Source organism: Onthophagus taurus, chromosome 7, assembly GCF_036711975.1.
Source record: "Onthophagus taurus isolate NC chromosome 7, IU_Otau_3.0, whole genome shotgun sequence".
NCBI classification, from domain to species: Eukaryota; Metazoa; Arthropoda; class Insecta; order Coleoptera; family Scarabaeidae; genus Onthophagus; species Onthophagus taurus.
Window position 1 is genome coordinate 9,381,020 of NC_091972.1, and position 11,549 is coordinate 9,392,568.

The 11,549-nt window shown below is 29.3% G+C and overlaps 1 protein-coding gene across 1 annotated transcript; it reads left to right on the forward strand.

Annotated features, from left to right (window-relative positions):
* Positions 1-227: 227 nt before the first annotated feature.
* On the forward strand, positions 228-10,622 carry LOC111424472 (uncharacterized). The gene is made up of 6 exons (XM_023058010.2): positions 228-561; positions 631-873; positions 937-1,129; positions 1,189-1,390; positions 2,155-2,252; positions 2,304-10,622. Exons 1-6 carry the CDS (start codon positions 464-466, stop codon positions 4,176-4,178), a joined length of 2,709 nt encoding a protein of 902 aa, XP_022913778.1. The 5' UTR covers positions 228-463; the 3' UTR covers positions 4,179-10,622.
* Positions 10,623-11,549: the final 927 nt, after the last annotated feature.

An 11,549-nucleotide genomic window follows, 5' to 3' on the forward strand; every position in this document is an offset into this window, starting at 1 on the left:
GTAATTTGACGTTTGGTGTGTTTTATATCTATTATGTTGAAAACAGCTATTTGTGGTTATGAAAGGTATTTAAAATAATTTGGAAGAAATGAATTAATTTGAAAAATTATGAATTTGAAAAGTTTATGAAAATGTTTATAAAAAAATTTAATGATAGTGTCATCTATTGGTAGTAAGGTATTACATGATGCTGCCATCTTTGTTTTAAAACTGAAAATAAATGTGCCATTTAACGAGATAAGTTCGCGTTGTTCAGCGCCAGTCGATTGTGGAATAGTAGACCAGCTGACTGGAATTGTCATAAATACACCAAAAAAAAATGTCCCGGTCTCGTTCCAGTAGGGATTCGTCGCGATGGCAATTGTAAGGGCCCCCGGCTTGTCGATCAGCGTCAGACGAACTGTCTAGCGTCGATCGAGACCCGTTCCTGGCCCCAATTTCGGCAAGAGATGGACGAACAGCCATGGATGGGATGGGAGACGCAGTGTTGAACAATGGCAGCTGTGACAGTTTGCCATTCGAGCCGGAGAACCGTCTCGAGGAAATACAAGACACCATCAGGTACACATTCGCTATCTTTAGATAACACAACAATAACATAATCAATTAATTATCTAATTATTTTGGTAGTGAAACCAGTAAAGTTAAGATCAACAGTATCCTTAAAGAAGTTGATACACTTACTCCAGTTGAGAAACTCTTATTATATTTTAAATTACCAACGGAAAAAAGTCTTGTTGATCCATTAAAGCAGCCCACCAATCCATTAGGAAGTCGTGTTGAGATTAATCTTACCATACAGTGGATTAAAACTCATCTTGAAGAGGATCCTGATATTTCATTGCAAAAGAAAAATGTTTATGATGAATACACGTAAGATTTAAATCATTACATCATCAAGACTTAATACTATATGCTGCTTTATTTAATTTTTAGATCATATTGTAGTGAAAATCAGATTAAACCACTTTCGACAGCCGATTTTGGTAAGGTAATGAAACAGGTCTATCCTAGGGTTAAACCAAGAAGGTTAGGAACAAGGGGAAACTCACAATATTGCTATTCTGGACTTAGGACAAGAATTAAGTTGGGAACGCCTGGTCTTCCTGATCTATCTCAAAAACCACAAGTAATAAGATTATTTGATCTCTAAAAAAATGATTTTATGACATCCATTTTTTGTTTTAGTCGACCGAATTTACAATATGGAACGATTCGGATGTCTTTGCGGCCGTGTGGTGTATCATTAAGGAATGGTCAGAAACAAAACTCGGGTCCAAGTTTAATTCATGGTTCAATTTGGCACACTTTCTCGTCAAGAATCATTCAATTGGAGCCGGGACGAATGCTGCCTCTGTGATCATATCTGCCATTCAAAATGAGCAGAACGGTAAAACATTTTGTAGCAAAATTTTTGGGTTCTATTGATTTTATATGATTTATAATTAAATTTTTATTCATTTCCCTATAAATTAAGGGTAAAAGTTGGATTTAGTTCCACATTTTTAATTAATTAACGCCCAAATTAAAATTAAATTTGTTTTTATTGTTATTTATTAATTTATTCTTGGTCAAATAAGTTCAAAAAAAACTCGAACATTTCTTTCGTCAATGGCGTCAAAGGCCTTGCTGTGACGTCATTGGAGGAATTGACATTTCTATATTTTTATTTATATACGTAAATCAACATAAACTCTCTATTTCTTGAGTTTAATAACACATGTTTAGTGTTTAAATTTATAAATATTATTATATTTATATCTAAAGTTACGATAAAAATGTTATAATTGTAGTAATAATTGTTGGTTTAGAAAATAGATGGCGGCACGATACTTTATTTTTATCGAATTTTCTTTAAGTAAATTAAGACAGTAATTGTTGAGAAAGTTAAAACGCCTTCGTTAAACATTAAGTTAAATTGACTATTAACGATGGTACAAATTATTTAAGGCCCTTCACCACCTAACAATAATATACTATATTTTTCCTCCAATGACGTCACATTTCCCACCTTACCCCGCCAATGTCAATTTGTTCGAGTTGGATAACCTTGGGGAGTTTAAGTGTGAAATTGAGCAAAGCACTTCAGCGCAAAGTGTTTTTGTGCATAATTTAGATCTTAGAGAATAGTAATTTATGTATTTTTATATATAGGTGATTTAACAAATGCTGTGAATAGTAACAGACACAAGGAAGCGATAAGAAAACTTCAACAGAAATGCGAGGGAAAAGAGCAAAAGCGGAAATTACAAGTAAATATTTTAAAAGATTTATTATGTATCATACTAAATTAATTGATTTAGGTTCAGCAAGTAAAACAAGAACCAAAATCGCGTTCAAAAAAACCAAAAGTAGTTTTGCCGTCGTCAACGTCAACAAGTCGAGGTTCATCGCCATCGTCATCGTCGTCATCGGCTGAAAACAAGCTGCAAAGTCCGCAATTGCAAGGTCCGAAACAAGTCTGTGATATAGATTTCCGGAACGGCGCGGCCGCAACTCAACAACAGGATGCGACGCCACCGCTCCTGGCGGCCGTTTCGTTTCACAGGCCGCCGGCGGCTGTTGAAGGTAAAGTAGCAATACCGCGCCTTCCAACCGCGTCAAAACAACAACAATTACAATCCCCGCCCGATTCAACGGCGCCACGTTCCAAGAACATGAAGTACAAACACATCCAGCCGAAATGTGATATGAGCACGTACAACCTGCAGCAGACAACCACTGTTAACGTCGCGCGTGGTTCTGCTGCGAACCACCGATCTCAAGAAACTTTAGGAGGTAAGTTAAATAGTAGAAAGTTAAAGAAAAGGGAGGAAACGGTCACCGCAAGTTTCCTTGAAGATGACACGACGGAATTGTTATCACGGCAACGATTAATTAGTGTGGGAAATTTGGATAAGGACGCGTTGGATGAATATTTAGGAAAAAATAATAGTCAAGAAACGGAAGAAGAAATAATGCATTATTATGAAAATTCAAGGTTCGAAGATACAAATAAAACAATACAATTATCACAATTAAGATCACTTTTGGAGCAATCAACAACTGTACAAGATAATAATGCAAATTTAAAAAGTAGTTTAAAGCAAGACGCTCCGGTTGTTTTACCGAATTTTCAAGCGAGTTTGGGTCGACGTCGAGTTAGTTTTGATCCGCAATATCCCGAAGAGGTCCCCCCAAGTCCGAATACGCGTACTAAAAATTATTCTTTTACGCCAATATCACCTGGATCAAAATCTCCAAAATCCTCAAGTGCAACTCCAAGTCCTTTTGTTAGTCCAAGAAATACACCTTTACCAAGAGCAAGAGGCAATTCTCATCCTTATCTTTTAACTAATTCACTTTCCAAAAAACGAAAAAATGTTAAAGAATTCGACGTCACTCAAGTTAATATAAATATGCCAATGTCAGCCCCTCCAAGTCCAAAAGTTGCGTTTTCACATAACACACAACCTACATTTACTTATAATGTATCAACAAATGTTCAAAATGATCAATTATCAGCTGAAGTTAGTAGTTTATTTGATAGTTTACCACCAGCTACAGATCCAATTTTAATGAGATCACAATCTGTTCCAGTGAATGTAGCTCAAAATTTTAATACAATTCCGTTTTATGATTATAATTTTCACGAACAACTACAAACAACAACAAATCAACTAACTTCAGATCAATTAACCTCAGAACAACTTACAAAAGAATTATCAACAAGTGAGCATACTTTTGGGCCTGTTGATAATATTTTAACAAATTCGATTGATTTAAATTCCTTGAAAATAAATCCGTCGCGTTCAGTTCCAAGTACTCCAATTCCCGTTCAACAACCAGAACATATAATAACAAATGCGGAAGTAAATTCATATTCATCGAGATCGTATCCATCGACACCGATGACAAATGAAACGTTTCAATATGGTGGGAAAACTAAGGATTATTTATTAAACGGGCAACCGATTAAAGATAAAAAACCGGATGAGGATATTGCTGGGTTGCCTTTAATAGATATGGAGGGGTTGGAAATTGGTCATGGATTGCAAGGATTAGATGCGATCGACAATAAAGAGGACGGTTTTTTTGTGCAATTGGATGGAACGGTAACCGGTTTTACGGTTAAACAAAACGAGGAAGACTTTGAGGGTATCGATGGTGATTATTTTAAAGGTGTTACTGATGGATAATGAAAAAAAAGTTCTTTTTTGTTTTGACTAATTGATAAGGATAATGATGGTAAAAAACGTGATAGACTTAAAAATCATGATGAGGGTTGTAATTTTTCTTCTTTTTGTTTTAAGATGGGAAGTTTTATTAATTTTTACTTTCTTATTAATTTGTGTTTGAAAAATTTTAATGATTTTGTAAAATATGAGTTGGGCAAATTTCTAAAATTAAGGTTCAACAATTTTTTCAATTTAAGTTGAGAAAGTTTCAACTTTTTTGCAGGGAAAAAATTGATCTTTTTCATTTAAAAATTGTTACTAAAAAATAATATTCGATTTATAGTAAAACCACAACAATCGATGCAAGTCTACAACGACTGCAATAAATTAATCAAAAGTCGCCATAAAAGTAGTATTTTTGGGAAAGTTTTGAATTTTATGGGAAACATTTTTTAGAAACCTTGTTATGATAAAAAATTAAATAGGAATGGAAGTTCCTATAAATTTTCTAAGGAGAAAAGTAATAAAATAACAGTTATATGTATCAAGGCAATAAAGCTAAACTATTTTATAGACGAATGTGCTGATGCAGCTGCCAAAAGGTATAACATGGGGCATTAAAGTCAATACCAAACTGATCCATTTAAAAAGCAGATCGTTTTAAAACTTTGTCTTTAACGTAATAAACTCTTTAAATAGATTAAGTATCGTTAAACCGTTAAATAGTACCGTTAAATTTTGCTAATGATTTTAGCATGTATTTGAAAATGCTTATTTTTATAGAAAATGGGCGATTGTGGTATTTAATCCATTTAGAGGCTTTAATGCAACAATGCATAATTGCAATGGAAAATATAACATCTTTAAAGATAAAAAGTTAGATGCATAATTTGGGTTTTCGCTACAAGCACTATCTTTTTAATTTCTTACGAAATATTTTCAATTTGTTTGGAAAAATGCTATTATTAGCTATTTTTTTCAATGATTTTTATTAATTTAATACTTACAAGTAACCGGTTTAGGAAATCTCTTTATAGTTTTTGAAATTTAAAATATGTAACCAATAGAATAAGGAGAAATACAGCTAAAGTTAATCGTTCATGATGGTTGTTATACTCTGTCATTGTTTATGTTCATCATTCTTTGATTTCTAGTAATAAAGCAACATATCACAGAAAATTTAGACAACGATTAAACAACACGCGAATTTAGAACACAATTAGAAATTGTTTAATGACTTTAGTAGCTTATAGTAGATCATGATTCAAATCGTTACATGCTTTCAATGATGATTTTAAATTACCAAACCAGTTAGCTACTGGATAGCTGAAAGTTTTAAAAAAAATTGACTCTTGAAAGTTGTTCATCAAACCGACTTGTTTAATTGTAGCGTTGTTGTTCAAAATTCGTCTGGTTCGAAGTTGTATCCATACGAAACTATTTTTTTATCTACTTCCTGTATAAAAATCGTTCTTGAGTTAAGGGTTAAACTAAATATTAAGTTTTAATATCAATACATTTTTTGATTTTTTCAATCTATTAAAATCAATATACTTGAACTTTTTTATCTTTTCAAATTTAATAATAAATTTAATAACTTTACTGCGATGCGATGTGACATCAATGAGAATAAAATATACGATCGAATTCAAATATTTTTTATTTCGCATCAAAAATTATACTTTAAGAACATCATTTCGTAATTTATAATCTTAGATGATATAGTTTGAAGCTTATTCTTTGTCTATATGCTCGACTGGCAAAAACTCTGTTTTGGTTCGATTTGAAAAATTCATTTTCAGTTCGATCAAAGCAACTGATAAATTTTCCAGAGATAAAGGACGACTTAAATACTGTTTCAACCCGTGATCTATTTACAAAGGTAGAAATTGATAATAAAAATTCTTTGTAAAATCCAATCTGGTCCAATATAAAACCACATATTTGTTTATTCCACTTATGTTTAAATTATCAATTTTTATTCTATTTAGCTGAGGAGTCTTTTTTATTCTATTCACTTCATTCATCTTTTTGTTCTGATCGTATCTCCACACTGCATTCTCATCATGTGCATGATTGAATTTTGGTGTCCTAAATACCACTTTTAAAAAATCTATAAATGACCTCGGTTTCGCAACTTCCCTCAAAGAGGTTTCTTGTTATACCGTCGTATACAGTCGTAGTCTTGTTGTTTGTCAAAATAGATGCGATAATATTGACCATAATGTGAACAAGTAAATTGTTTATAAAACCGTCTTCAAAAACTTTCTAAAATACTTTAACGGAGTACCAAGTTTATCTAGTTTTGTAAACTTTTATGTCACAATTAGTTTAAATTAACTATAAGTAAGTTATTAATTAAAAAAATTAATTCAAACCTGATTTCTTTGTTTTCTTTTCAGTTAAACTAAGCGGGATTAATAGAGAACAATTAGCTATTAATAAAATTTAATTTTTTATAGCTTCAAAAATTCCAATGACTCCAAGTGATATCATATATCGTTATTGTTAGTTACCTTTATTTGGGATTAATGATGGGTGGGTAAAATAGCTGTATTTGTTAAATTGTAATACGGAGCTATAATTACGAATTTGTTATTAAATTAATTTGGTAATCAAGATTTATTTAGTTTTTTTAAAATTATTTTGAGTCTGTTTATTACGAACCCGGGTTATAACGTTCAATTGGATATAAAGTATGTTCTTTTTCGGTCCCCTTGCTTATAGTATAAGAAGATTCGAACGTCATAAGCATATAAAACTCTTACTTTTAGTGGATAACCATGCTGCTGGCTACCGTAAAATCTATTAAAAAAATTGATTAAAGAGTCGGATGATGGGGAAAATTTTGTATTGTGTTTGTTGGCGCAAGTTTGGAATACAATTGGTCAAGAAATAATTAGAAATTGCTTCAGACCTTAGTTATATACATTTTGAATTTGATTTTTGAACACGAATTTATTGGTTTGATTGATTAACCGTACCTTATTAAACATGATATTTTATTATAACGTACTTCCTGACACAACCTACGCATTTTTAGATCCCGTGAGGGTATTTTATAACCAGAGTCGACTGTATATACATATTCGCACATACAAAGTATATGTGTAAAATAAGAAGTATTGTAATCATATAAAAAAATCGATTTTTATGAAACATTTTGAATATTTTTGTTCTTATATCTGCTTGTATGTGTAAACACGATAACTTAAAAAAGGAATTAACTGCGTTGGTTAACTTCATGGCTATTACACCAAAACTATAGATATGTATTAGTCTTTTGAGTGCAACCAGCCAACCCGAAATACTACTTTACTTGAATACATCTTGAATCATTTTCATACAAACTTCTTTTAAATAGAATGCCCATATTTTATGGGCATTTATACATACAAAGAATGTACTGGAAATCGCAGTACTGGCAGTGGCTTCTGGTACAGCAAAGAACTGTTTAGTTTCCTTATATGGAAATTGTCAAATCCAACGCAAAATGGCCTTACCGATTGTAATTACACCATTCATTACGATATGGTCTTAACTGACTCAAGATTGAAATAAAACTGGCATTTATCGACGAAAACTATAACAATTTTATTATTTGTTTGGTACATTATATTACAAATGGATAATTCCTATAAAATATGTTTCCTATAAAAGTCAGTTACTAAAAAATAATATCAAATTTGATACTTTGATGTTGATCAAAAAATATTTACTAAACTAATTTGAGATTTATCATTAAAACACTAAAGATTGAAGGTTTTACTATAAATTAAAAAATTTCCCATCTTTAAATTAATAAATAATGTATATTATAAAAAAAAGTAATATTTAATAACTTGGTTTGTTAAAAAATTGCGGGCTGTGCTTTTCTTTTCAAAATTAAGAACCTAGTGAGATAAATAAGGAAAAAAATCTTTGATGATTGTAATAAGAGTTAAAAAATGCAGAGATAAAGTGAGAAAGTGTGGGCAATATCATGGAAAAGTGAGTTAAGTCGTTTTTTTTTGTAATGATTTAGTATTTCAAATTGAAATTGAAGCAGCTGAATGAGAACTACATCACTTCTTTACGATATTGAACTTTTTAATTCATTTTTTTTTTTAAATAAAATTAATTTCTTTCAAAACAATCGTTAATAGAATAAAAAATTAGAACGAAAAAAAAAAAGAATAGAATTGAAAGAAAAGAATAATTATTGTTATTATTTGTTATTTCTGTTAGAAAAAAAAATCTATTTTATATATGTGTATAACTTTTATCATTTTTATTTCGCGGAATTTTCAAAAAAAAAAACTCTTCCACTTAATTTTTATTATTATTAGTTATTATTAATCTTTAGCCTTTAAGTGTTATATATCTATTCATCGGTGATATTTGAGTTTAAAAAAAGTGAAATTTCAATATAAACGTTTTAGGAAGAAAAATTTAAAATTTTTAACTATTTTAAAATCAAATTTCTTTTTTAAAATTTTAATTTATTATTTTCAAGCAAAATTTTTTCGTAGTTAGTGAATATCTGTGATAAATCAAAATTTGATAATATTTATATGGCACTAAAAAAGAGAAAAAACGTTTTTTGATAGAATTTCTAAAATTAAAAATGAAATCAACAATTACTACGATATAATAGATACTTTATTGTGTTTATCAATATTTCTTTTCATTTAATAATTAAAAAATAATCTTTTTTTCCATTTAAATCCCACATTTTTTTGATTATTTTCGGCGCTGTATATATTTTTTATTTTTAGTCTTGCTGATTCTATGTGCTGTGTTGTTGTTAGATCTGGATATATTTTTTTTTCAATAAGTCTTTCAATTAAAAAAGTTACTCCAATATATTTATTATTAATAAAAAACAACACCGCTTTCGATCGTAAGGTGTATATATTTTTTTTTTAAATAAATGTCTATTAAAATAAATATATTAAAGTAAGTTATCCAAAACCCTCTTTACCCAACATTTATTTCTGTTTTAATCCAGTTCTAACAACTTTTAGTAAGTAAATAACCAATTTTAGGACCACTTTGAGAACACATTTCATTTTTTTGATTGATAATAAAAAAATGGTTTTAAGAAATAACTTAAAAGTGGTCTAAGCACTGAATGTTTAGGGTTATGTAAATAAAAATAAAAAAAAAAATAAGTAAGAGGTGAATTTATTTGTAATTTAAAAAGAAAAGTAAAAAAATCAGCTACTTAATAAATAAATTCATCTCATAAACAAAAAAAATTAATAATTTTTTATAAATATATGTACATGTATAAATAAGATCCCTGCCTAATACCCGTGCCTAGCTTGTTAATGAAGAAGAAAAAAACAGTAAATTTAAATCACAGCTAAAAAAACCGTAGATGTTTGAGGAAAAAAATCTTTACGTACATCAAAATACGTTTTTAAAATTAAATTTTAATGCGGTGTTTATTTTTTTTATTTAAAACTTCTTTTTTATAAATCATCACGTACTGCTTGAAGCGCTATATTGTTTGTTATTTTACTATGAAATTTTTAAGCTATTATTTCCAATTTTAGTAGTCGTTTTATAAAATTTAAAAAAATCAAAAAAATAATTTGTATCTGATAATAATTTGTTGTGTGTAATCAAAGGCATCTTCTTATCGATTCTGTTTTAACTTGATCTCGCTTTATATTTTTTAATTATTATCTTATTATTATTTTGTAATTTGTAATCATCACAAAAGAATTTACAAACAAAAAAAAATAATAATAAACGAAAATACGAATCAAATTTGTATCTGTTAAAGTAAGTTTATTAATTATTATTAATTTTTAACACTTAAGTTTTTTTTTTAATCTATGTGCTAACAATTTTCTTCTTTTTTTAAAAGGAGGAAATTAAAAAAAAATAATCCCCTTAAGTTATTCGTTATTTTGTTTATAAAATGTACTCAGATTTGAAGAGAAAGAAATGTTTATAAAATATTGTGTAACGTAGAGAAAAAGAAAACATATCTAAAAAGCAAAAAATCTTTTTTGCATTTAATAAATATTTTATTGATAGGATCAAATTTTTTTGGTAATCTAAAGTTTAATTTGATTTTTTATGTTGTAAAAAAAATATTAATGGAACGGAAAAGTCTGAACCGTAAGTCTATAATAATGTATAGAGATCGAAACGTACTGATTTAAGCAAGAAGATAAAAAGGGGAACTGTTGCAAGCTGTGAAGTACAAATTAAATAACTCGAGAAAAAAACATAGGGAAAAAAATTAATTAAAAAAAAAATTAAAAGTAAGCAAACAAAGTGAAAAAAAGAGAATGTGAAAAATGTAATGATGATGAAAAAAAATTTGAAGAAAAAAATGATTGTTTGTGAACTGGTTGATTATATGATTAGGGTTTTTTAGTTAGTTGTATGCTAACGAATGATGTCTTGACGTATGCGTTAAATGTATGATACATTCAAGTGAAATATATATTCAAGTACATTGTTAAATTATTTTTGTTTTATTTTAATCATCATGTTACATTATCAAATAAAAAGTTCATCCAAATGATTATAAGTTCTGATTGGAAAACCGTTTTATTCCATTCTAGCCAGAAACATTTACAAGAGTTTTGAGTAACTAAGAATTATTTATGATGACTTAAAAAAAGTGATTGTGTAAAAGGAAGTCGGATATAATTTTTGACAAGAACTAAAAGTCGTTTTCTTTAATTGAATATTAATAAGTATGTTGCTTTTTAGACTATATTAATTCAAAATTCTTGGATTATTTTATACTGGACGAGCAAATATAAATATAAACCAAAAAGACCAACAAAAGGGCTTATCAGAAGTTATACTCTAGCCTGACTCAAATACTAACTATATTTATTGTAAATTACCATACTATGGATCAATTGCAACTGAGTTTACAACTGAATGTCCTATACACATATGTAAAATGTTATTGCAGAAAATTCCTAATTCATTATTTATGTCTTGATTCAAGAACTAGCCATGTTACAGGAACGCTCAAGCTAACGAATAGGAAAGAATTGCCAAGTGAAATAAAAAAAGTCCTCGGAGACTTGTATGAGGTTGTGTAGAAATAATGAGCAAGATACCAAATATTACATTGAGTTATATAAAATATATTCTTCAGGCAGACTAATATGGCTGTGTAAGCTCTTCTTTTCAGCTTATGGAAATTTGCATGATCAATACCTACATTCTGTATAAATTAGAAAATTTAATTAGAAACATTTCAAGTGTAATTTTCACTTCTTGTTGTATGCTGTATACAAAGGTGAGGAAAGATGCCATCATGGCAAACAAGATCTGGCGCAGGCATTGGGCCTACGTAGCAATAATCAGACCCATGGTCGCCTAGGCCTCATTGGTTTGGTGGCCAAAAACAAAACATAAGACAGTACAGCA